This window comes from Athene noctua, chromosome 1, assembly GCF_965140245.1.
Source record: "Athene noctua chromosome 1, bAthNoc1.hap1.1, whole genome shotgun sequence".
Taxonomy (NCBI): Eukaryota; Metazoa; Chordata; class Aves; order Strigiformes; family Strigidae; genus Athene; species Athene noctua.
This window is the reverse complement of record NC_134037.1, coordinates 193,791,465-193,818,802: the sequence shown is the minus strand read 5'-3', so window position 1 is coordinate 193,818,802 and position 27,338 is coordinate 193,791,465. Positions and strand designations below refer to the sequence as shown.

Sequence of the window (27,338 nt, the reverse complement as noted above, 5' to 3'; positions counted from 1 at the left end):
AATTTCTGTTTCAGCACAGTATAGTTGTTAAGAGAACTTCATGAATCCTGACAGCAAAGTGCTTTTGTGTTGAAGCAGTTCCAAAAACAGCCCACAGCATTTATTTTTTGTTGGTGGTAGAAAGTCAGCCAGAAAGCTGGTCCCTTCTTTGGAGTTAATCCTCAAAGTCTTTCTCCATTTGTATGTGTGGGCAGAGGGAAAGAGAGTGGGGACACCAAAGTAGGGAGTTACAGGCTTAGACATAATTGCTGATTAAATTTGTGTAATACGCTTTTCTGAGTTTTGAGGCCATTTGGTCCTGAACCTTGATGTCACATACCCTAAAGAATTTTAACAGTTTTCATCTTCTCAGTGAGATCTCTCATCATTTAACAATTTTAAACATAGTAACTGTAAATGCTAAAAATACAGAAAAGAGAAAGATAAAACAAAAAGCTGTCAGCCAAAGGCACGCATACTTGCTTGTACTCACTTTTTTCCCTTTGAATGATTCAGTTGTTCTCTCTTTTTGGTTTGTCTAGGAGCATTTTCTTCCATAGAAGAGATCCCAGAAAATATTGTACATGACCATGAGAAGAATGGCCTTCCACGCTTGTCCTCCTTCAGTGATTCTGAAATCAAAAAACGGTAAGAGGTGGCTTCCCAGGGATGTGGGAGGGGTTTAGAGTCGGTGGTGTAAAGGACAATTGAGAGTCTGGAATTGGGGGTAATAGGGTTTCTGCTTCACCACCTGTATTATGGCACTGTTCTGTTACCCTCACAGATGTTTCTGTAACTACTTCCCTACTGGCTTTAAAGGAGAACACCAGTGTAGTTGGTGATACGGTTAGGCAACCAGCTCCCTCTGGATGTAGGGTTTCTGTAGTTCAGTGCATACCTAGTTGTTACATAGTTGATCTGAAGAAGGGAAGGTTTAGTTGGAAGGTCCACCCTGATGCCTTGTATTCTAAATCTTAACTGCCTGTATGTGAGATTGTAATTGCAGGCAGATTTACTTATTGGGATTGAACTGGATAGATTTAAAACGTCGGTGCTCCTTAGCCTGAGAGTATTGTCCATTCAGCTGAACCACTTTAACTTCCTGTTTGGGTGCTTCTGGTTCTTCTCGGAGCAGGAAAAATACTTCTCCGTTCTGGCTAGATTTTTGGCTGTGTCAGCTCTCAACTCTGCTAGAGCCTATGCTCTATAATCCCCGTAAGGGGTGGCAGCATGGAGTGAACAGGAAGTAAGATGACAGCAGACAATTAGCTCATGCTTGCACATTTTTTGTGTGTATTAAGTCATTCTGAAGAGTCATCCCCTTATACATGTGGTGTCAGCTATCAGTAGAGCTCAGTCCAAGGTTTGTTGCATTTGTGGTACAAATACAATTATTACAGCTGTATCTGTGGAAGTGGGATTACTTGATTGTGTTGATAGAGTGCAAGAGAAAATACAGTCACTGTGTTCTTGAGAACGTGGATCCATGCTCTCTTCCTGTGAACAGCTCTGCATAGAAAGTAACTGTTCACCTGGGGTATGAGCCTTAGCTAGGGTATTTGAAGTTGAATGCCATTATGATCTGGGTTGTTGCAGTCAGCCCACCACAGAAGTTGTGCTGGAGATGCATAACATGGGTTTAGTTGGGAATTCTGAAATTGTCAGAGAATTGAGGTGTAGAGAGAGGGATGGTGTGGATCTGTTGATCTAGTTTGCTGACCTCTAGCCCCGCCTGAGTAGGAGCAAGTCAGGAGAACCTGCAGACCGATTCAAGTGCCTGCTGAAGCTGGAAAGAGTCCATTCACTTCAGAGAGGATTGAGCTCTGATTCTCCTTTCACAGCTATTTACTGAAATAAACTTTTGTTTTCAATTCACTCCTCTTACAGATAATCTCTGACTACAGAATACTACCTATTGCAGTATCACAATAAAATCTGAAGTTCTGTTGAAAACTGTCTCATGAAAATAATATTCTCAGCCATTATTGAAAGCATAACAAAAACATCAAATAACAGAATTTTTTCTTTTACTTAAGCTGTTATTTGTCTAACTACCTGCCAGTGAAAAATGCAGCCCTCTATGCATTTAGCCTCACCAACCCACTTTTTCCATGTCTTTGTGTATTTTGCTCCTTGAGCTTAGTCACATGGCATAAAAAATATCTTTGATTTGGAGCTTTTAGCCTCTTTTCAGCATCTTTTGTGTCCTTTTTATATGGATCGAGATAAACTAAGCTCCTTCAGTTTAAATAAAATGTAAAAAATAGGATGAACTATTTCCACATTGTACTGTATACAAAACCTGTTAGTATGAAAACAGAAATTGTATCTCTAGTCCTATTAATTATAATATTATTAGTCTATGCAAATGGTGTGAGATTCATATTGCTGTGCCTGTGGTCAGAGTTTATGTACCTTTTGTAAGTCTTTGCTAAACACTTTTTTCAATTTTCTTTTTTCCTTCCTCTGTTTAGACTGAATTTATACTTCAAGTTTTTTATTGTTAGAGATCCATTTGAAAGACTTATTTCTGCATTTAAAGACAAGTTTGTGCACAATCCTCGGTTTGAACCTTGGTACCGGCATGAAATTGCTCCTGGCATCATTCGTAAATACAGAAAGAATCGCACAGAGACCAAAGGGCTGCAGTTTGAGGATTTTGTGCGCTATCTGGGTGACCCTAATCATCGATGGTTAGATGTTCAGTTCGGTGACCACATAATTCATTGGGTAACGTATGTGGAACTCTGCGCCCCCTGTGAAATCACGTATAGTGTGATTGGACACCATGAAACCCTGGAGGACGATGCTCCGTATATCTTGAAAGCAGCAGGCATAGACCATCTGGTATCATACCCCACGATTCCACCAGGCATAACAGTGTACAACAAAACAAAAGTAGAGCGGTATTTTTCTGGAATTAGCAAGAGAGACATAAGACGACTCTACACGCGTTTTGAAGGCGATTTTAAACTCTTCGGTTATCGGGAGCCAGATTTCCTGCTTAACTGACACCTGGGATAAGCTCTGAAGAAGTGTCTCATGGATTAATCTAAACCTGCGTGAATACCAGCTGCAACACTGACAGAGCTGAGAATGACCATTTGTTTTCTAGCTTTTTGATGTTGCTCCATTTTTCAGTGAAATATTTGTCATATGAACAAGTAGGGGCTTATAGTTGTGTTCACTGACCATGTTTTCAATATGTGACATTGCAGTCTGTTAGGAATGATGTCTCTGTTATCTGAAATACAGAATTCCATTTCTTCCCTCTTTCCTCTAGGAATATACAGGGAGAACAAATGGGCTGTGATCTTCCCCTCCCTCTCCCAGACAGAATACCATTTTTAAAATGTGAAGTATTTATAAAGATGGCAAGTTCACTGTAGGTTATCTCTGACATGTGGGTGAACTTCATGGTTTGTGTTCATGAGAAAGGCATCTAGTCTCCCATGAGCTTTGAAAATCAGACACCAGTACAGGACTAAATATTGATTAAATGTTTGACAAGTCATCTAGGCTGCTGTAATAACAGTAATGCTGATTTAATCCCATTTTTGTTTGTCACAAAATGAACCTAATTAGACAGAAGCTTTAGAGGTGTTAAAAGAGGGACTGGTTCCAAAGTCCAGTTGTCTTTGTATTTTTGTCAAGTGTTTACTGTACTTACTACTGGTCTGTTGAGCCTCAAAATTCTACTTTTGATTTTCAAAATATTGTTTAACACCTGGCTATGTATGTTATCTGAGAACACCAGATGCAAATGGAGCATAGAAGAAATATGAAACTGCTAGGGAAACACTAAGGAAAATTAATTTAATTGTGTTTGTGGGAGCACATATAGAAGTTACGAGATACTCTCTAAATATCACACAATTTAACTTGTTTTGTCTTCTAACAGTTAAGATTAATAAAGAAGCCACAGAAGTGGGATGGCATATAAAAGAACTGCTAGTTACTTGGATTAATGATCTACCTTTTTCTTATATCCAGCCTTGCTCAATGTTCAGTACTTCAGAGAACAGAAAATTTACCCCCCTCTGAAAATTCATCTCTCTACTGCTAAAGGAGACAGGATGAATCCCTGATTTTTCCAGTGGTTTGCTGCCATGGTGTCCTGACTCAAAAAATGCCCAACATTTGTGTTACCATTGGGGTGAGTTGGCAACTTGCCAGGAGTATGAATGTCACTAAAATTTGTGTACTCATTTTATGGATTAAAAAAAAGAAAACCAGAACTGAATGGATGCAGCCATCATATTTGCCTGTGCTTGCATTGTGTCTCATAAAGAGCAGTCTTTTGTTGGAGTTCACCAGCAATAAAAATCAGTACGCTGCCACTTCATCCCACAGGCCATGGGAGAGAAAAGAGACCATGTATCTGAAATACAGAAATTGCTTTGTCGCAGTGAGCATGTGAACTGTATTTTTTAAATCTTAGTTCCAAAAGATTAATTTTCCAGATCAGTATAATGTTGCTGGCTAGAAATGCTAATGATGGCTGGTGCTATGGAATCTGCTCTTAAATCCAGCCACAGTATGTTTTTGATAGCTTCCTGTATCAACAGAGGGAAGCATCTTGCACTTGTGAAAAAGGAAAGCTGTGCCAAGCTGACATGTGCTGCTACCCACAAAAAGGAAGCCCTGTTGTAGCTGGAAGTGATTTCAGAGATCTCTCAACAGACTGACTGAAGTAAAGGAGAATCATTAACTGGCATCTTTAGCAAAGTCCAAGGTGGCAAAGCTGGAAGGTGGGATTTTAATTTTTTTCTTTTTTTTAAAGCAACAGTTACAGTGCCCTAACTGGTTAGTTCTTAACCAATGATAAAAAGATGTTAACAGCTCCAGGTTCTTCTGTGGTTTTCTTAATGTGGGAACTTAGCAAAATGTACTGTTAAATGCAATTTGGAGCTAATGAGCTGATTGATTGCCTCTCTACCAATTTAAAATGTAACAGTATGAATAATGTATAGTGAATTCAGGCCTTAAAGTTTAATTCTAATAAAGATAAAGTAGAATTGTTTTCCTCTGAAAGTGTAAGCTACTGATCACACAGAATGCCAATATATGTTTTTATTTTTCTTGGTAAATTAGTTAACGTGTTGATTGCTTAAAAATTGCCAGGTGGAAAGTGCTATGTAAATATTAAGTAGTAGTATTTTTTTCTAATAGCTTTCTCTGCGTTGAGTTCTCTTGGGCATCTGACAGCAAATGTGGACAGAGCTATGGACTGACATAGGCAGAGGTGTGTATTGCTCTTCCAGCTCTGTGCTCCCATGCTTTTCAGGCTGGGTCTGGAACACTCGATATCATTTGTTAAGTTCAAACACAAAGTTTCTTTTTTTCAGTGATACCCTCCTGAGCTATATTTTCTTTCTAGAAGTGTGGGTTTTTTCCTCAGGTGGCTGAAGTAATGATGATGTGGTTTTGACATGACTCTTGCAGAGACTCAGATAACATGAAAGCCCTCGGTTGAGGTATGGTGAGATTCTCTGTACCTCCTGTCTGGTGCAGGTAGGGTGGCCAGAGCATACAGTGTTGGGGAGAAGGCGCTTGCCCTGCTAGTTGGGATGAATTAAATGCTTGTGGTTTGTTTTAGCTTAATTGTACCCTATACAAGGTTTTTACAAATTTAGTCCCAGTAATGTGCATGAATGTCATTTGGCTGTTTGGATGTCATTTGCATACTGCTTTCAAACTGCAGGTGATATTTATGTCATATTTGGGGAATCGCTAGCCCAGGTTGTTACTTCTCTTTTCATATTGATGTTACAGGTTCAGAAAACAAACTTTCATCCTTACTTAGTTCATCTCTGTCTCTGTTGTCTCTCCTCCGCAGCTTTTGAATCCTCTGCCCGATTTTAACCATATTTTACAGAGGAAAGTTGAGCTCTTAGGGATAGTGAATTGCAGTAATTTTGAAAATAGGAGAGGAAACATTCTTTGTACATCAGAGAGTCCATGCTGTATGTTAGCTTTAGGGAAAGTACAGATAGGAAACTGAGATTCACTGCTTCTATTCATTGTGGAGCTCCTTGTTTCTCATAGACACCCTTCACTAGAGTCTGGCCTCTGATCTCAATTAACAAAGACAAAAATCATGAATTAAAGTGTATCCCATGGGTTTGTTATCTTCACATTCCTTATAAAATTAAGGATACTTCTGGAGATCAGCTGACTGGGGTTTTTTTGAGGTCTGGGGTTGCTGGGTTTTTTGTTTTCTTGTGGTGAAAATGGATCCAGAATTCACTTGCTTGTGAACTAATTTTAGGGGCAATGCCTGTCTCCTGTTCCTTTAACATAAGCATACAGTGCATTATCATTGGTGTGCTTTCTGATCACATGCCATGAAGATGTTTTTCTGCAGCTAAAATATATGTGTAATTTTTTTATTTTGGGAACTGTTCCTTAAAAGAAGTAGCAATTCAAAAGTGGCCTGAAAGTACATATTTTTCACAGATAAATATGTTGTTTTCCTATTTGTGCTTAGACACTGCCCTGTTTGTACTGAGGGTGACATCCCCCTGCTGCTATGGCTTGTCTCTGTCCTCAGATCAAGGAACCCATCAGACAGCTCTGGGTTTTGTGTACTTTTTTCTTGAGGTGTTAATAACTTTGTTGGCTGGGAAAGCCACCTTTGATCTTATATGTGCTCCAGAAAGTTTGCTGAGAAAAGAGTGATTATTTAGGGATTCCTTAAGCTTATGTTCACAGATGAAAAAGGATGTCTTGTCAGTGTATCTGCCTGTATCTGATACCCCTTAATTGACAGAGAGAGGGTGAATGGCCTTTCTGCTTAATGGCCTTATCCTGATTTACACTGAGCCCCCATCCTATTATTACTGCGGTGTGAAAGGACCTGGAAGTAGGTGTAAATTCAGCGTGTGCTTATTTTAAATGTGAGGGTTTAAAGGAAACTTGACACAGGAGTTGCACCCAGAAGATTTATCATGGCAAATTGCTTGTTAGATCTTATCTGCAGAGGCTGGTGCAGTTTCTTTGTGGCCTGTGCTTGAGAAGAGTTATGCAATGTAGAAGGAGGTTTGTGGGTGGTGGAAAATTCCCTTTCAGCCTAAGTTAGATGTGCATGTTCCTGGGCCACTGCTGTGGGGAAGGTTGTAGAAGGAAATGATCCTATTAGCAGCAAAGCCTGCAGTGCTCAGGCTGGCGAGCACAGAGTGCCTCCTTCCTGGAGGGGAGGAGTGAGTCCAGCTTGTGCTGATGGGTACAGCTGACTTTGGTGCTGCCTTGTATAAATCTCTGGGTTTGTGCTTTTAATGCAATTGTGTACAGCTGAGCTGTCATCTTGCTTTCCTGCGTGTGGCAGTAGCCTGCGGTGCCTCATTTCATCACCACCAGAGCAGCTTTGAAAGGCCTGCAGCCTGTTTTGCTATGCAGTAGATGTTTTCCTTATGAAGCAAGAAGCATTAGCCCTTCGGCTATGCAGCTGGTGGCAACAGGCTGGTGTAAGCACAGAAATGGTGCTGTTCAGGGCTAGCTACTGTAAAATCATTTTTCCCTTTTAATCCAGGCAGGAGTGAAAGGGGAAAAAAAGATGTGTGTTTGCTTTGAGTCATAAAAAGGAACCACAATTCCAGAGCGGTAGACCCAGGCAAGGCAATGTCTAGGAGAGCAACTTTGAAAAAAGCCATGCGCAGTGGCTTAAAAGCCCCCCCGAAATGCTTGAAGGAAAGTTGCTGAAGCTTTATGGGAGGTGTTAGAGGAGCAAGCATGCTCCCCCGTATGGTGTATGTGCATGCCAGAGGAGCAGCTGCCGATGCGACAGCATGCTCATGGCAGGCTGAAAGCATGAAGCGTCTGCTGTGGGTGTCTGTTTGAAATCACAGAAAGAAAAAAAAAAAAGTGGAAAGGAAGTAATGAAAAAATAATCCTGAAGGTTGCACACCTGGAAATGCAGTATGCACCCTAACTGCCAGAAATACATTGACTGCCCTGGATGCATACAAGCCATTTCTGAGCAGTTTGTGGGACAAAAGCAAATCTGCAAATAGGAGGGTGAATGTGGACTATAGGGCATCTGTACACGTGCTGGAAGTCATTTTAATACTGAGAAGCTAGCCAAGGCTCTCGGATCATGCCTAAGTAAATGGATCTCATCTAGAAAAAATGTGTAGCTATGCTGGAAGCGTACAAAGAGAAGAAAAAGCTCTCATGCAACAACTAGCGCTTTCAACAGCTATGTGTTACGCACCTACTGTGATTTAAGAAGTAGGAACATTTAGTCTTGTAGATTTTTTTTTTCCTCTTGTCGATGGCCTTTCTGTTTTATTCAGTTTTCTTTTCCATGTCCTGAGAGGTCTTTGGATGATACACCACAGTATGAGCTGTGTGATGGTTTGACTCTGGCTAAATGCCAGGTATCCACCAAGTCGCTCTATCACTTCCCCCCCCTTTTCCCCTTGTTTCTCAACAGGGCAACGATGGGAAAGAAAATAAGATAGACCAACCCTTGTGGGTAAAACAAAAGCAGTTTTAATATAAGCAAAACGAGGCAAAGGTCCGCGTGCGGAAGCAAAAGAAAACAGATTTATTCTCTACTTCCCATGAAGAGGCGCTGTTGGGCCTTTTCAGGATGCAGGGGGCTCCTATATGCGTAGTGGTTGCCTCGGAGGACCAAGGGTGACCCCACCCCCTTCCTCCTTTCTCCCAGCTTTATCCTGAGCAGACGTCCTATGGTCTGGAATATCCCTTTGGTCAGCTCGGGTCAGCTGTCCTGGCTGTGTCCCCTCCCAAGATCTTGCCCACTCCGTCCCACTGGGGGAAATGTCAGAAAGAGCCTTTGGTGCTGTGTAAGCACTGCTCAGCAGCAGCCACAACACCAGGGTGCTATCAACATCCTGCCAGCTCCCAGCATAAACCACAGCACCGTGAGGCTGCTATAGGGGAAAACCAATTCCAGCTCAGCCAGACCCAGTACAGAGCTGTTACTCTACTCTTGTCAGCAGGGCAGAAGAGGCTGTAGGAAATAAGAATTTACCATAATTTTGAGGAACACAGAGAAAATTCAGGGAGTTGTCCATCACGAATGACTTGTGGTGACTGTGAGACATCAGGTTTGCACGAGATACTTAGATGATTCATGGGTTGGTCAGGAATTCACTTATCAAAAAATTGCTGCTGTTCTCTATTTGGCATCTTTGTTCTTATGTTTTGAATGGCTTTCAGTAAGGTTTTTACAGCAAGTAAAATTTGTAATCTGCCATACTGCAAAGCTTCGCTTTGTATCTACCTATTTTAATAATCTACTTTAAGCGTTTTGTAGAGTATGAGTTGACTCTTTGCACTTAACTCTGTTTCCTCATTTTGTGACTGTTCTTTGCAAGGCTCTACCATTTATACTTGTGGAAAAGCAGTGAGCAAGAAGACTCATCAAACACTCTGGAGACAACAAACAGGACTCTAAAGCAGACCTTTATTTGTATGACTGTCCACTTCACAAGCACTCCACACCTGGTGCAGGTGAACCTTCCTCAGGGCCAGGAGTGAGTGTTCCCCACAATTCTTTGGGCCTGGCCGTCCAGCCAGTTTTGTACCCAGTAAAGCGTGTGCCCATCCAAGCCACAAGCAGCCAATTTCGCCAGGAGAATGCTGTAGGAAACAGTGTCAAAGGCCTTACTAAAGTCAAAGCAGACAACATCCACAGCACTGCCACGTGTAAGATGCTCCCCGTAATCTCAAGTTCCCATGCCAGCTCCCCAGCTGGGGAGATGTGCTGGCTGATGGGCACTGGCTGAGGGAGCTGGGTGGTGAGCCAGCAAGGCCTCCTGCAAGGGCTGGGAAGGCTCTGAGGGTGGTGTGGGGCCGCTGCGGCTTAGCAGTGTGCGACTGCAGTCTGCTAGCTGGAGCAGAAGGGCACAGCGCCTCTCTCCTCACTTCCATGTCGTGCCCAGCAAAGCCCAGGCATCAGAGCTCATCGGGGAATCGAAGCAGCAAAAATAAATGGGCACCTACAAGGGCAGAGTCAGAAAGCACTGGTGAAACTGTGTGGGCAGGAACAGGCATGACTTTGTTGCCTGTTCTTTGGGAAGTCCAATGAAAAAGGGGTCGTTCCTGGCACTCGAGAGAGAATGCTTACTGGCAGTGACTCTGGTGTTGCTTTGGCCCCTTCTCAACACCTGCCATGCCCTAAGGGCACAGTAAGTTGACAGAGATGTGCAGTGATGCATTGCCAGGCAGCAGGGCTCAGCAGGGAGCCCCCCGGGGAGCTGGGACAGGGTCCTTTCCAAAACCCAAGCAGCAGAAGCAGCAGCCCTCACTGTCCCATGCTAAAATGGCAGGTTGGCAGGCAAACCATGCTCTTTTGATTTTTCTCTTGTTGTGGTTCTTTTTACTTGCCTTAGTTTTCTCAGGTGAAACTTGAGCTTTTTCAAAGTGCCAGTATTTCGGTGTCTACAGCTCTTTGGAACAACTCCTTACTGCATCTTTGGGATTGAGGCAGCAGCAGCCATGCTAGGGTTGCCAGCTGCCATGAACAGGAAAGAGGGGCTTGGCTTCATTCTGTTGGTAGTGGGTCAAAGAGCTCAAAATTGTGAGTCTTGTGACCTTGCCGGGGTGTCTGCTCAGCCTTGCACAAACAGAGCTTCAGCAAGCACATAATGATAACTGCCAATGCTGGAGTGTTGTGTTTCTCCTGACCTACACGTTCTCCCAAGGGCAGATGCGTGCTTCCTCTCTGGTGCCAGCCATCTCTGTGCACTCCTATACTCAGAGCCTTTGACAGATGGACAACAGCAAGGGTGTGCTACATACCTGGGCTCCTCGTTCATCTCACCTGCTCGGAGTTCCTCAGTTGCCCATCCCCAAGAGCTCAGTCTCCAGCTTTCTCTTGCTGCCTGGTTGCCCATCGCTCCCCACTTCACACCTTGCTCTTCTCTTTCTGTTTTCTTGTGAGGAGCCTGGCAACTTTTCCATTCAATAGTATGGTTAGACAGGTAAAGCCATGATAAACATGAAATGGTTCTGTTCTTCACCAAAGATACCTCATGTTACCTTGTCTCCCCAGATGAGCTCTTTAGGTGTTAGCTTTCTGGGGTGACTGGAGGCACCTGCAATGGAAAGGTGGAAGGTCACAGGTGGCGAGGACCTGCCTGCCCAGTTGCTACCTTAACACTGAAAGGCAGATCCCCTAGATGGGTTTGTGCAGCCCAGCTGAGCCAGTTCTGGTGAGACCACCGCACAAAGTGCAAGGTGGCCAACCTGCCTCAGCCTTACTCTGCACTTCTGCAGAGCTGCAGGTTGGTGGATGATGCTTGTCCCTGCGATGGCAGCAGTCCCCCCCTTCTAAGGGGGGGAGGCTCTGGTTGTTATGCTGTTTGTGGCCCTGACATACCTCTGCTGCTGCTGCTTCCTGCTTCCAGCCCCGGTGCTGGCAACTCCTCAGGTGACGTGCCAGCAAGCCCAGCCACCTCCTCCCCAAAGAGTTCCTCATGGTGCTCAGTGAGGAACTCCACCAGCTGTGTCACCTGCACAGAGCAAACCACTGCTTTCCACCCAGGTGCAACAGCCTTTCCCACTGCTGAGCCTGTCTTCTGTGCGGCTGTGGGGCTGCTTTTCCTGGCAGCTGCGCCAAGAGCGTTTGCTGAAGAGAGGAGGCAGCCAGGTACCTCTGAACAGCAAAGCTCGGGTGGGCCCAGAGGGCTGTAGCTGGCTGGTAAACAGAGCATACCTTCCACATCACATCTGCCAGGACATCCAGGGGAAGGGTGTGCGCCTCAGCTGAGCTCAGGAGGTTTGGCCCCACGCAGAGGGCCAGGTTGCCGGCAGTCATCCTGCTGGTGGCCCTGTTCCTGCTGATGTTTTGCAGCAGAGACAGCAAGCGCTCGAGCAGGACCAGGTTGGCCTTGGGCAACTTGCTGGCCACCCTGAGGGAACAGGACCACGATGCTAATGAACTAGACCATGTCAACACAGGTGTCCCAGGCTGATCTCACCCAAGCCCACCCCAGGGAAGGCTCCCTGGCCACGCCTGCTCTCCGGCAGAGGGCCTGCCTTTGCTGAGAGATGGCCGTCTCCCTCTCCCCTGTCTTCCCTTCCAGCAAGAGTCCCTTCGTGGAGCAACCCCCAATGCCTGTGGGCAGTGCTCCAAGGAGAGAAGTGCTCTGCTGTGCCACTTGCCCCCAAAACCCAACCTCACGGCAGCAAGAGATGGCTGGCAGAAAAAAGGGCCATCACTCCAGGAGGCCATCACTCTACTGACAGGTGCTGGCCTCTGCCAGTCCCCATGGAGCGGGCAGGCTGCTCACCACACTTACTCCTTCAGTCCTGCCAGCTTCTCCTGCCTTCTGGTCTTCTGCAGGGTGAGCATCCACTCCTCATAGAGCTCTGTCTCAAGGAGCTTGGAGGAGATCTTGCGGAGGAAGTCCTGCAATGCCTAGGCATGTGGGTGAGTGGAGAACGGAGGAAGCAAGCAGCCGATTCAATGTGAATGATAGAGCAAGCTTAAACTTTATTGAAAGAAATCACACCTTATATAAACACTCTACAATAAATATGCATACTCTACAATAAATATGCATACTACTCACAAATCTATTGGATACATGTAAAAGGCTACATTATAATATCCTAGCCCCTTGTGGCATTTCAGGTATGTCACAACATCTTCGCTCTTCTGGCCTGCCTTTTTTCCCAAGGTTGTTTTTACCATCACACTCAAGGCCATAATGTACCTCAGTTTCTCTCTTTGTTAACATAACAGTCCATTGTTAGCATAACTGTACCCTGGTTTTTTTCCTTTGATTACCTCAGATGGCTGAAGATCAGCTCCTGCACAGACCTATGGCCTTGCTCTGCAAGCCATTCTCCAACAGGTGAGGACTTGACCACCAGTGCCAGGAGCACAGGCAGCATCCCTGGCGCTCTGGCTCACAAGCAGGCAGCTGGCTTTTGGCTCCTGCTGTCGCAGGTGCCTACCAGCTCTGACAGAGTCGGCAGCTGCCAGGCTCCAGGTCACCAGGGCTCACCTTGAAGACAACGGCCAGCACGTGCACAGGCTGGCTTTTGAGGTGGACCTCCTCTCCGCTGTCCAGGGCCTGCTGGAGCTCCCACACGGCGCACTCGTTGGCTGCCATCTGGAAGGTCCCCTCCGTGGATGGGCCGTGCTGGTGCAGGAGAGCCAGCAGGTCTTGTGGGGAACAGAGGAGGAGACTTGGCTGGAGACAGGCCCTGCTTCTTTCATCTGCCAGCATCTGTTTTCCTTTCATTATCTTTCAGTCTAGCTCTTTGCTGTAAAACCCATCAGGGTGTGTATGATTAAAATTACGGATTTGGAAGTACGTGAGAGGAAGGGGATTAAGGACAGAGTCACAGCACAGCAAGAAAGCAAGCAACATGAGGAAGGGGCTTCCACAGCCTCTTTCATGGTTCCACACCATTTGCTCCATTTTATATACTCTTGTTTGGCTGTTCTTAGGACCTAGGTTCTTGGCCTTTTGACTAAGGTCAAGTGTAGCGTGTAGTGTAGTTTCCCATTGGTGTCTCAGTTGCAAGGGTACATGCATGCACTTGCTATTCTCTTGTGTCATCAGGATAGGTTCTGGGAGGCTAGACCTTTGTCCCATCAAGCATTATGGGACTTCATAGCAAAGATGGAGAAAAGTTGTTTCCTTGCTTTCTAAGCAGTGTTAGTGTGTTGCTTTATTCCTCTTGACTACTAGACAGTATAAGCATAATTTCACTTTTCTGGAAGCCAACCGGTGATAATAGTTTCTTAATCAGGTTTTAATCTCAGCACACTGATTACATACATCTCTGTGTGAGAGCAAGGTACTGCAGTAAACTGTAATTGTTTTTTGTGGGTTTAGAGTTGACCTAATAGGCCACTGAAAATGCCATGTTGATGGAAAACAATTTACGTGCATTACTGCTATCTTCGTATAAGGGTCTATCATATGATTGCTTGCCAGTCACAGAAAAATCACTTCATTAGATAGTGATACTTTCTTATTGTAATCCACTTACTGATGATTTGGGGGCTTAAAATGCAGCATGGTAGATTTACTTTGTTTACTCCTGTTCTCAAGTAGTCCTGTCAGAGTTTTCCTACTTCCATTATTTTGGGGCCTCTTCTGCAGCTCCTGGTTGGAACTGTTTCAGGTTTAAACACTTTGCATTGGAAAGTATGTAATTGGTCTGTAGGTGGACCAGATGGACAAGGTGAAGACTTCAATGAAAAGCCAGCAGCATAACATGGCTGTGAGAAAGCTACCACCTGATCCTGTGTCCATCCAACTAAATATTTCCAGTAATGGCTCACAAATACAAATACAGTGTCTAAGGCTGTGGAGAGGCCTCACCTTGACCGCATTTCCAGTTTTCATCAGCTGTGACTGGGGGGATTCAGCAGAGATGCAGAGAGGGGCTGCTGGTGCTTGAGTGGAACGAAGAGCCCACCTTCCAGGCAGCAAGCAGAACTTCTTTAGCCTAAGAAAGGAGAAGGGGTATAACTGCTGCCTAGACCTATATTGGGGGAAGTGAAGGAGTGGGAGAAGCTCACATCTAGAGAAGGAGGGGAGCCAGAAGATGATGCAGTTGCTAACTCAGGCCCATCTGAGTTGGCCAGGAGGCAGGTGAGACTAGAAACTGGGAAGAGGTTACCTACCTTGAGGCTCTGTTGTCATTTTAGCGTATATAAAGGAAGCAAAATAATACTAGGCTGTCAGGCCACTGTCTGTTTAAGCAGTGGAAGTATTGACTTCATGTCCCAGCTGATCCTTTGGGTCCTATCTCTTCTCTTAGAGCAGTGAGCCATGGCTGTGAGCAGGGCCGGTGTGTGAGTGCTGGATGATCTGACTGGGAGGAGATCAGCAGAGGCAGGTGGAGCCAATCTCACATGGCCACGTACAACCAGTCTTGTGTGCCAAGAGATGGGCTATAGCTGGGGAGCTGTTGCCATCTCCTGCCTCCTTATCTTCTTTAGTGCACGTTAATCATATGTGGATATGATGGAAGAAATGTTGAATTTTGTAAGGAGCCAGGAGTGGAGTTATTTCTCCAACTTTGTTTTTTTAGCAGAAAGCTTATGGTTCTTGCCCCAGCCATGTGTGACTTGTCTGTCTGACACAAACAGAAGGGCCTTTGTGGGAAATGAGGGAAGGTAAAGAGTATTATGGAGTAACTTACTCATTTAAAGTTTTTGGGATCCCTGGCCCCTCCCCTCTCCCTTCCTAATCCAAGGGAGAGGTTGGGCAGCATGCTGACACTAGACTTCTGCTCCAAATCCAGATACCCCATCTCTAACTGGCCAGACTGACTTGACTGTCAGTGTGGCACAGTGCACACAGACATCTGTGCAGTGTCACTGCTCAGAAGGACCTCTACAAGGCATCACCACTGCAGGCTCTGCTAGTCTCGCTCAAACAGGTATTGCCTCCTGAAAATGAATCATGAAGCTTCAATCCACGTCTTCTTCCCCATCCCTGAAGGGGACAATAATGAGCACTTTCCTCAGAGGAGAATTGTCATTGTCAGACATGAGTAAGCCATCTCTGGGGGGACAACACACCAAATAAGCTTTACTGATGACTGCGCCCTGTAAACAAAACTTTTCCTATGAGGCTGGGAGTACCGAAGAGACTGGTAACATGTTTAGAGAAGGTGAAATGTTCCTGTAGGAGATAGAGCAGGAATAAAATGTTAATGGCTTTATTATCAACAGATACCTTTAAAAGTCAGTTGTAACCTCTGGGTTCAATCATGCAGAGTGAACTTAGTGTGTAGGCTGCCTGTGCTTATGGCTAATGCAGGATACACTGGATACTGTCAGGAGCTTAATTTGATGCATTATTTTAATTTCACCCTGACACAAACGATCAGGGTATATGTGTTTGCAATTGGTGCAGCAACCTAACACTCCAGTCTGTGAGCGATACTTTCATTAGCCACCTAAAACTTTAACATGTAGTTGAGGGCTTTCTTCGTCATGTGTTATTCTGAAATATATTGAGTCTGCTAGGCACTTGAGCTAAAGGCACAGAAAGATGTAGTGTAGTCTGTGCTCTACCTGAGAGGGCAGGCATGGATGAGTCAGGGAACGTAGGATTTTGTGGGGTTACTTGAGTTTTGCTTTGTTAACGCCTGTGTTATTTGAGGTGAGCTCTGCAAGTGTGACTAGATCCTTGACCACCTTGTCTTCAACTTGGAGGAGCTTACAAGCATTTTAGGGCATTATTTGGCTGAGGAGGTTTCTTTTACAGGATGTAGAGCTGATAGTGCCAGCTGCAATTAGATTTCCTAAATGCTTTCTTTATAAACCTCTGCCTTTGGTTACTTCTAATTTTACTGACTGGTTCTAAAATGGTTATGCTGTTTCTGGAAATACCCTCTAGGAAAATTACTTAGGTTGTGTTGTGCCCTTGATAGGGAAGAAAAACTTTGTGTGCTACACTGATCTCTTGCAGTGGATGAAGGACTTAAAATCAGTGAGAAGGTGAAGTCACTCTGTTGTTTGAAATGTGTCTTTTGCAGTTTGTGTGATAAAACCACTGGGGAAATGACAAATCTTTGAAGAATTTGGACCATGCAAACTGGGAAAAACTCTGTAATAGTGTTTGGTGGGTAAATTCTTAGAGAGTATGACCTGTCCCAGCCTGCAAATGGTGAAGAGGGCTCCTCACTGCAACAGCATGCTGCAGCCTCAGGTGCTAGATCTGAGTGGTAAGCCTAATGATGAGGATAATTTGGGGGGAATCTGGGATATAGGCATGGATAAGGAGACAACATTTCAGGGAAGTTTGAGAGGGAAGATTAGTAGGACTGAAGTCCAGTAGGGTGGGAGATGGAGGAAAAGCAGGGGATAGACTGTGCAAGAAGACTTGCACTAAGAACCTGTGAAGCATGCCAGGGCTGACGGGACTTGCTTTGCTTTTTGCTTTTTTTTTTTTTTTTTTTTTGGCCTATGTCTAGAAATTTACGTTCAGGAAGTGCTGAGTTTGCAACAGCTGGTACAAAAGGCTGGGAAATGCCAAATTTAGGGACTTCCCTCAGCCCTTCTCACCCACACTTCTAAGCGTAGGAGTTATTCTCGTTACATTGTCACATGCTATTTTTTCACAGAATTCATGTCTCATTCATTGGACTAGAGATGGGGGAGGGCTTGAGCAGGGTCTTGCAGAAGAGTAAAATGCCTGTGGTTCTGCTTTCTCTTGCAGAAAATTGAAGGTAGGTACTGAGAGAGGGGAGAACTTCATGAAGAAAAAAAGATAATGTTACAATCTGCCAGCAGTTGCCACAAAGGTTTTGCATTATGCTAATTATGTCATCTAACCCTGACTTCTCAAAAGTGATGTAACTGGTTACAGGTTCCTCATTCTCTAACCACAAGCGTTGGGATATGACTTGCACAAGCCCTGTTTGTTCACAGCTGCAACTGAAGTCAGTCAGGACTGTAGTCTGAATATGATATTAGATCAGGTTTTAGGTGCCTCAGCTGACACTCCAAAAGAGGTCAGTATTTTCTCCTTAGGCTTTCTGTACACCAGATCTCCACTTATAAAGCAGGAGTCACCTCACAGGCATTTTGGGAAAATAATTACTGCCTGGGAAACTCTACAGGAATAGAAAAGGTTGGGGGTTTCTTAGTCCTGCTCTGGGCAGTGTCATATAAACATGAGCTGAAGGACAAGATGAAGCATGGAAAAGCTGCCCAGCCATGGAGGAGAAGAACCAGGCATAATGCCTAGATGTGAGGGCGGACAAATTAGGGAGCTGGGACTAGCAGGCACCTTTCCCTAGAGGCCAGGGTGGCTGCTGTTAATGCTGGCTGTGAGGCCATGAAATCACAGACTGTCCAGTGCATGTCGTGATACAAGTTTTAGTGTGGGTCAGGAGCATGCCTATGAAATGGAGCTCAGGACTGGCCACTCCTTTGATTCTTTGGTTCAGTTGCTTTGCTTGCTGGGTGTAAGAACTGGGCTCTTCAGTTGAACGTGACCACCTGATGTGTCCTCCTGAAGGGAAACCTCTCAAGTGTGGATGTCGCTTTCTTAGTGCCCTTGGCTCTGCAGATCGGCCCCTGTTGGGCCCCGTCACTTGCCAGTAAATAAAGTTCTAGGATCTCTCTTTGTAAATGCACATCTGTTTAGATCGCTCTAACTTTAGTGCTACTGAACTTTTGACCGTGACTTTGCAGCCTGGACACTCAAGGTTAGTTTTGGGGGAAAGGGGGTTGGTATGGATAAGGATGTACACAAAGGGCTGGTGGGTTTCTTAAGGGAGAGTCACACTGGTTCACTCTGGTGGTGAATATGTGAAAAGCATGTACCAAAGCCACAGTTGAGAAATCCATTCATCTCAATTTTAATTCCAGGAAGAATTTGTCTGTGTGATTCTGTTCTCTTATGGTCCATGTATTAATGCACTACACAAGTCTTCATACGCTGCATAAGTTTTCCTCACAAATGCTTGGGCCTGGAGGGTGAGGAGAGTACAAGGCTGCTGCTGATCATCAAAAAATTATGGAGACCTCCCTGACAATGGTGAAAAAGGCTAACACTAATGGGAGCGGCAGGGTGGGCAGCCTCCCCTCCATCCCTTGGGCAGCAAGAATTTCACACCACATGCCCTGGGAATCCATTCTCAGGCTCATGAAGTACCAGGTGGTTGTAGGGATCAGTCAGCGTGCCTTCGTCATGGGCACATCATGCCTGGTGCCATAGGACAGTATCTTAAAAGCACCGGGCTTTCCAGCTGATCATACATTGAAACACACAGCTGGGTTACCATAACTACATCGGGTATGGATGATGGCGGAAGTCTGTGGTGACCTCTACCAAGAAAGTTCACCCCTGGCTCAACTTCCCGCAGTGCCAGTCCCAGTTACAGACACATACAAATAGACAAAGGTTAAGGTGTAACACTGACATTTATTAAGAGTGAACACCTGGAAAATTAGAAAGAATAGTAAAGTAAAACAGCAGCAATGCAAGGGTATGGGGTTCTGTACTTATAATTCTTACAGTAAGCAAGAGGGGAGTACCTGGGACAGATTGTAAGGTCAAAGCTTCTGCACAGAAAGCATCCCCAAAGCATCTGACAATTTTGGGGTCTTTGTGCCCAATTTTTGTACTTTTTGAGGAAAGATCTGATAATCCTCACTTCTGTATACATTTATACAGTTGTGGTTTTTTTGTTCATGGGGGTTATACAGTTGTGGTTGAAGTTAATCCCATATATGGAGCTGTGGTTTATTTGTCCCCTAGACGGTAACGCTGAGCTAGTTCCCCAGCTCTGTTACAATCTTGGTATCACAGGAGGGTTACATAGTTTGTGGTTTGATCTAACAGGCGGGTTGCATGACTGTGGCTTTTTCTGTCCTCTAGAAGGTAATAATACCAAGCTAGCTCCCCACCTCAGTGTAACCTTCGACCTCTGTCAAGAGCCACAGTCACAGAAAATTTTTAGCAACAGTAATGTCAAGGTCTAAGGCCTCGTGCAGGCCAAAGCCTATGCCATCCTGTATCTTGGTCAGCCTGGCTGCTTTCTATGCAGGAACAACCAGCTCTTGAGATGAGGAAACAACAGTGGACATTGTTTATCTTGTCTCTAAAATGTCTTTTGATGTGGTCTACCACAGGACTTTCATTTCAAAACTGAGGAAATGCAGGCTGGGCAACAGAATGGGAAAATGGATTAGAAGTTGGCCAAACTTCTGGACTCAAAGGTAATAATCAATGGCTCTATGTCCAGGTGGCGCAGTGTAGCAAACAGAACGTCCCAAGTTCAATAGAAGGGGTCCATATCGTTTGATATGTTCATCACTGATCTCAGATGATGAGCTAGAGTGCACCTTCAGCCATTTTGTGGATAGCATTGAATTGTGTGTGGGCCAAGAGAAAGCTATGCTGGATGGTAGAGCAGCATTGGAAAACCCGAGGGTTGGGCCAGTGGAAACCTCATGAAGCTCAACAAGAAGTGCAGGGTGCAGCACCTGGGGCAGAATAATCCCAGGCATCAGCACAGGCTAGGGACCAACTTGCTGGGGAGCACATAGTATATAAACATAACCTCCTCCTATCCCTTCTATATACTGTATGTTTTTCAGCTGTATAGACTATGTTCTTCAGCTACCTAATATGTGGCTGGCTGGCTGTAGAAAAGATGGAATATTCTTGGAGCTGCAAGGATGACAGGCAGTGGTCGCAACTTTTGACAAACTCTGTCTGGATATAAGAAAAGAGGCTCTTTACAGCAAGGGTGGGTTAGTGCTGTAATAGGTGCCCAGGGCAGCTGAGAAATATCCTTAGAGGTGTGAAACTTAGTTGTACACAGCAACCTTCTCGAGTGAGTACCTTCATCTAACTTTCAGTTTGGCTCTGTGTTGAGCAGGGTTTTGAACAGATGATCTCCAGAGATCCTTTCCAACCCATATTTGTCCGTTATCATGGTCTGGGTAGGCAGTAAGCATAGTTCTCCTCAATTTACTTTTTATCTTTATCTTTCTCTGCTTTTTCTCTTGAAAACAGAAGTTACATGGAGCAGGAGGAGCCCATGGAACATGCCTGTTGTAGTTCCATGAAGTGACCTATGCAGCAGGTGAAATGCTCGACAAATGCCATTCACCGCAAGTGGGCTAGAAAGGGACACTTATGCGATCCTATCTGCAGCTGGCCTTTTTTCTCCATCTGATTAACATTACTCTCTCTGACTCCCTCTGCAAGCAAGCGAGGCCCATTGTAGAATTCCTCACACTCAAAATTCCCTCTTTGAGACACAAATGAAGCAACACTTCCTTGGCTGTACTCTTGACCTCCTTACCTTGTTTTCCACCAGCACCTTCATACCCAGGCAATGTGATCTCCTCCTCACACGCTCTTTTCCAAGTAACATATACTGGGTGTGACATGCTGAGCATGCCACAAACAGCAATTTCACTTGTCAGGAAGCTCCTCTGGCTTGACAGCTCATGCTGTTGACTCACTGGCAGGTTTTTAACTTGGAGCACCACTTCTATGGACCCAGTTTTACTGGAGGACAGTACCTCTGGTACACCTGAACAGCACTGTGTGTGTGTGCTGTGTCTTTCAGAGATATACAGTGTGTTTGATGGCTGCTACGCATTGCCTTGATTGAAGCTTGACACGCACATAGTAACTGGGGTGTTCAGTTTGTGGTAGGAATGCAAACCACTCTGTTAATAATCCTTTTACAGCTGCAGAAGCCATAAGGTATTTGTGTGAAGGTAATGAAATGTGCATGGAGAAAATCCTTGTAAATGGGTAATGGTTAGATTCCATCATTATTGCTTATTTGGCCTATCATGGGGTTTTTTTTGGTTGTTTTATGGGTTGGGAGTGGGGCCAGAGTCAGACTCTGGAAACAAAGAGTGTATTTTTTGTTAATTAAGAAAAATTATGTTTGAGTTTTAAATTAAATCAGAATACCCTTAAGCTGCCCTGCTGTGAATGCTTTTACGCAGATCTTCTGGCAGCAAGTCAAATGTTGTCACCACTCCTGTGCCTAGTATTTGTTATTTAGGCATGTACTCAGGGATTTCTGGTGAAGACAGGGCAATATTAATGCTGCTGTGAAAGCCCCGAGTGAAACTTCACCCAAACATGGGCAAACAACTCCAATGGAGACTTTTGAACCAGAACGAGTGGGGAGAGACTAGAAAAAAGTTGCATTAGGGATCTGCATCCTAGACTGGTTCATAGGTTGTACAGAGACTACATAATCATCTCTTGTGACTTTCTGCATCACACAGTCATTAAACAATACTCCTGAATTTACTCTATTTTGACCACGGGTGCACATTTAGGAAAGGGGAGGAGGAAGGAATCTGACCTGAATTTATAAGGGTCCATTAATGGAGAAGTCATCACAGCCCTTGGTAAAATGTCTTCATTTTAATTACACAGGTAATTATCTTCCATTATCATCACAGTTAAATATTTATTATTTATTTCTAGTCTAAACTTTCTTCGAGTTTTGTCTGTTGAAACTCAGGATGCTTCAGTTCCATACAGCCAGGAGATTAGATGGAATGTCTATTCTGGTATAGCTGCCAGTGGAGGATCCTGCACCTTACCATATCATTAGAGGGGGGAAGAACTGGGACTGACTTGTAGCAGTGGGGTTTCTGCCTTTCCTAATATTCTTATGTACGTCACTGCTCCTGTAACCCTCCATGGAATAAGGCTCTGTTCCTGACATGCACTACAAAAGCACTGTCAGCTTTTCAACTTCTTTGACCTCAGATGTCAGTACCATGATATGTGGCCTCTGAAGAAATGGAAAGGGATAAATAAAAGAAATTGCACTGCTTTGTTTCACAATCCATGTTTCCAGAAATTTGTTTTAAGCATCAAATCAGGCTGACCAAGCCTGAAGTAAAAGAGAGGCATTATTCGGTATAAATCTAAACCACTGGCACAGTATCCAGAAGACATTTAATTTTGCAGCTGTGTGGCAGCAGTCTGTATCTTTCTGTAAATCACCTGCATCTATTCACACTTAACAGCACTGTTGCTTGGTTCTTTTTGACCTTACAAACCAGAGATGTGAGGATTAGGTTTCCATACGCTGTGTTTCTTTTTCTTAGTGGCCAGTTTGAATTTCAGTCTGAAGTGAGACAGTTGACTGCTTGGTGAGATACGGCACACCTTGGAATTAATTAGCCTTGAATGTAGTTGGAAGTCATCAATGACATCTGCCTGTATTACTCCGTTCGCTGGCATTGACTCCATGGTACGTGAAAGCTGTTGACTCTATGGAAGGGTTGGGCTTGCTGCCCCACCTAGAAAAATAAGGAAGTTGAAAGACACCATCTAAATAATGTTTATAGAGGATCTGAGCCAAGCAGTATGGAGAGAAGAGACTGCTAGAGAGATGAGAATGGTGTGGAGTCTGCTGATTGCTAGTTTAATAAAACCAGAAAATAGATGTGTGTATGTATGCAGGGAGAAAAAAAGGTAGACTATGTATCGTGCACGGGTTGCTTGAGGGTAGTCTGGAAAAAGGCTTATTCATGTGATAACATGTAAATTAATGGTCAGCTGTGGCTATTCCATATCAGGACTTTATAGCGATGGTACATCTCCCTGTAGCTCTTAAAAGTAAGTACTGTGTGTTTCTGTGACTGAGAAACTACAAAATTTTTACTCATGTAGTTGCATGAGTAGAAGAATGAGCTTTATGTATGAGCTTCACACACATCTGAAAGCTGTACCTGGTTCTGCATGACCCTGCTATCTGTTCAGAGTAGATTCTGCTGGAAACCTTAATGGTTTTAAAAGATGTCATTCTAAATATCTTGATGGAAGACATTCTTAATGTATTTTTACTCCTAATCACTACTGCATTCATTAAAAAATATTTTGAATCAAAATGGCTACAAATTCACTACACCTATTTTTGTACTCTTTCCACTTCAGAAAGGCTTGCTTGAATGCTAGCTAACACACTGCAGTTGCAATTAATCACAGAAGTGTTTTTCCCTTCTCATCTCACTTCTTTCCAAATAATTAGTTTTAACTGAGGAGATGGTGATTATTACACAGGCATTCACTTTCCAATGCTCTTCTTTCATTCCCAGATAGAGTGATTCACAAAACATTCACCCATTTGTTTATGAGAGGGCCAATACCTATATTTTGGTTGTGTGGTCCTTTTGATAGAGCTGCTTGCAGATATTTCATTAAAGGGGCTGATCTAATCCTTTGCAGTTTTAATATTGATTTCCTTAAAATCTGGATCCATCTTAAAATTGATCAGTTCTTGGCTGAATAACACCCAAGGAATCTGGATGAAGTTGTTGAATAAAGCAGCATAAAGGATTATCTTTGTTGCATCTGAGACAACCTATACACATGTAGCCTTATCTTTAGCTGCCAACTCCCTAAAGTGATTTGGTTTTTATTTAGTAATTAATGCATTAATCCAGTGGACACAGGTTAAAAAAAATAATCAAAGCAAGCATTTTATCTTTTCCTCTTCATCTTCTGTTCTTCCTTCTTTCTGGTCCTGTGACTGAATTCAGTATTTTTTGCTCAAAATCCTCTCCACTCAAAATCTAGCTCATTTCTTCAAAGCTAAAAGATGTTTGAGAAGACATCCCAGCCATTTGAAAGAGTCTGTTGTGTTTCATCCCCCTGTGGCACTGCCACCATGGAAGCTTAAAACTGCTTGCTGTCTTCAGCCTCTCCTTCCCCAGAGACTGCAGCCTCTCACCTCCTGTCTTCTCTTACCCTTTACCTCATTCCTCCTCTCAGCTTCTCACCAGCCTACGTGGAAAATGTCACTTCTTGCAGACATCACACAACAGAGCGCTGCTCTTCCTGCCTGCCTGCCCCTTCACCTCCAAATGCCATCAAAGTGCTACCCAGAGCCACAGACTTTTATTTTCCTCTAATTCTACTTTAGGTCCCCTTCAGTCTGTTTTTGTCCCCTACCCAATGTGTTTTGCAGTTACATCCTGTCATCCATGGAATCTTTGTGGTTGTTGCCTCCTGATTCCCCTTTCTTTTGGTCCTGATCCCTTCCGTCCTGGAGCAGAAGGATGATGTCCCTCAGGGCTTTCCTCTCCCATGCCCCTCTGAGAAATGTCAGCCCCAAACATAGCTGCAGCTATTCTCTTCTTTCTCTCTGCAGCTAAAATAAGTCATGATGCATCATCCTAACAGTCCTTGGTGTGTACCTAGCTATAGCCAAAAGGCTAGATCTTTTCATGCTCGATCACAACAATCCGCATCACTGTACTTCTTGTTAGTCAGACCTGTAATCTTGGTTTCCTACAGTTCAGCTCTAATGTTCTGGCTTTGTCTAAATATTTCTATTCCTGCTTGTGCTGTGTTTTCTGGATGAGTTCTCACATCTCTTCACACTCCTGTATTATATTCCCAGTCTCAGTCATGCTGTTCCCATGTGACTGAAACAGCTGTTCTCCACCTCTGGTCTCTTTTCTGATGGTGCCCATTCACTTATCAGTTGTTAAAGCTTTCTTCCCTTACTGTCCATTACTCTCTTATTCCTCCTTCAGGTCCTCTTATTGCCTTACCTCTTCTGTGTAAGTAGAAACCTCCCTCAGATTCCTCCATAGCTTTATTGAACCCTGCTTGCCTGGCTTTTTGGCTTCTGAGGTAGTGGACACTCCTGGCCATTTCTCTGGTGGGAAAGGTGTCCGCAGTGCTGCTGCCTTCCCGATCCCTGGCAATGAAGGGAGGTAAGTGGTCCTGGTGGCTTAGCACGGGGAGATGTGTGCAACCACACCTCCTGGCTGGGTGACACCATCCCAATGCTGTCATCTCTGCTGACTCCACCATGTAATGTCACTCTTCATCTTGTCTTGGCATCCTCCTTTCACTGCAGGAGAGTCCCAGCACATGGGTTTTCATTCCTGGTGCAGCAAATATCTAGTCTTCCACCTTGGCTGAGATGCTTGGAGCCAGGTCCTTCTCCAAGTCCCCCAGTGACCATTCAGTGATCTTCCCTGAGCACATGTTTCCACGGCATGGCCACTGAATGGAAAAGCTGAAGGCTCTGACTCAGAAATAGCGATACCCTGATTTGGACAGGCTGATGAAATTCATCCCCTCGGCTGCACCCCACAGAACAGGATGACTGGCCTTTCCAGCCTGCTCTGCTATGGTGATAAAAAAATCAGAGTTTGATCAAAATATGAAAAAACACTACACTCCTTCCAATACTTGCCTTTGCCAAAAAAAAAAAAAAAAAAAAAAAAAAAAGACATTGTCTTGTCCTGTCTGCTCTTGAAGGGCAAAGAACAGATGTATTATTATTTTTCTATGTTCTCCAAGTCTTCTCTTCCAACCTGCCTATGTGTTTTGTAGGCTGCTAGACTTTTAGAGCCAGGGATGTCATCATGAGGTTTCTAATGTTTCAGCTGATGATAGCAATGAGGCTCAAAGTGATTGGGTGCTCTCTGAGGGGCCCACACCGAACACCTTAGCAGGAATCACTTTATAATTGAAATTGGATTACTGCAGGAAGGACTTCCAGAGTGTTCCTTGAGTGGGGTCATGAAGGTAGCGATCAGTAGTCTTCAGGGGGAACAAGATGTTGCACTGGTCTCCACCTGTAGGAGTGTGATCTCTTTTCTGCCTTAACACTGTCAGCTCTTCACAATGTTTTTCCTATCTGACCCGCATTTAATTTTGTAAGTATAATGTCTGGGAGTTTTGTGAAAATGTGTCATAGGCTGACTCACAGTAAAGAAACGATCAAAACAGGACAAGAAAATTTCTTGCAGTCAAAACAGTATCTCATGTGTGTGTCTGATGTTGTTTGCCTTTCTCACGCTGTATTTCAAGCAACCAAGTATTTAAAGTGAGGAAAGAAATTCATGCTTGAGGTCCAGCTTTGCCTTTAGTGAATCCTGAAATGAAAGCCCCCACACCACTATTAATGAGGGTAGTACCTAGGCCTCAGCACACGAACCATAGGAAGCTGTGACCACAGATAGGATGCTCGAGCACAACACCAGGATGTCCTTCTCAAGGCTCCTATAAAATCTGTTCCAGAGCACAGTCTCAGAGGAGACTTGCTGGTGTGCATTGTAAAACTATAGGGGAACCCCTTCTGAAAGAGAGCAAAGTGCTACATTTCAGTGGCTCCTTTTTCCACTAATGGTAACAGTCAGAAAACAAGATGACTCTCGGTGAAAAAATGCCATATGAAAAGAGAGATGTAAGATGTAAGCAGAAGTCCAGCATAAGAGAGAGATAAAACATCTGAGAAGATAATGATGTCCTAGCAGGACTGGGAGAGAGTGCACCTTCGGAAATGCCGATCCCTATCTGTATTTCCAAGGCAGCCCATCTCCCTGAAAAATGTTTGTGCACCACTGGAGAAACAGGAGAGGCTCCAGGATGCCAACAGATCTCTCCTCTACCCATGGAGATGCCACCTGCTGTGCCCACTATCTGGCTGGACAACCACCCACGTGGATGGCTGGCACCAGAAGGGATTTGGGATGCCACCAACAGCAGTGTGCTATCCTGCTTTTTAAAATGAGCTCCACACCAGATGCCAGAAGGGCCTGTTGCCATGGTGTGTGTCATCTCACTGAACTTCACGACGCCCCGGTGTGGCATGAGCCTGGGTGACAGCACTTTCCACCCACGTGGGGTAAATGGTTGGGCTGTTACCTTTCAGCCTGCTCCAGGTGCTGCTGCACGTAAGCACGTGCAGAAGTCTGGAGGAGAGTGAGTGGGGCTTTGCTAAGCCACAGTTCAAACAGGGATTGCAACACAGGGGTAACTTGACCCATTTTCACCATGGATTTTCTTGCAGAACCCCCTCCTGCTCCATGGGCAAACTGACCCCAGGTATCCACAGGTGAGTGAAGATCAGTGCCCAAGAAGAGGACATCCCGCTCCAACCCT

At 44.5% G+C, this 27,338-nt stretch overlaps 1 protein-coding gene across 6 annotated transcripts in view; it reads left to right on the top strand.

The window, feature by feature from the left end:
• The window catches only part of CHST10 (carbohydrate sulfotransferase 10), a 40,848-nt gene extending 13,510 nt beyond the window's left edge, over positions 1-27,338 (top strand). For 3 of the 6 annotated variants that reach the window (XM_074908765.1, XM_074908787.1, XM_074908798.1), the window contains exons 5-6: positions 522-627; positions 2,454-5,001. In XM_074908765.1, coding sequence (XP_074764866.1) covers positions 522-627; positions 2,454-2,991 — 644 coding nt within the window. In that variant the 3' untranslated portion in view covers positions 2,992-5,001. Of the gene's footprint in view, positions 1-521; positions 628-2,453; positions 5,002-5,151; positions 5,225-19,570; positions 19,658-20,459; positions 20,855-27,246 lie in introns of those variants that run through there. The other 3 variants (XR_012633811.1, XR_012633812.1, XR_012633813.1) reach the window with 3 other exon arrangements.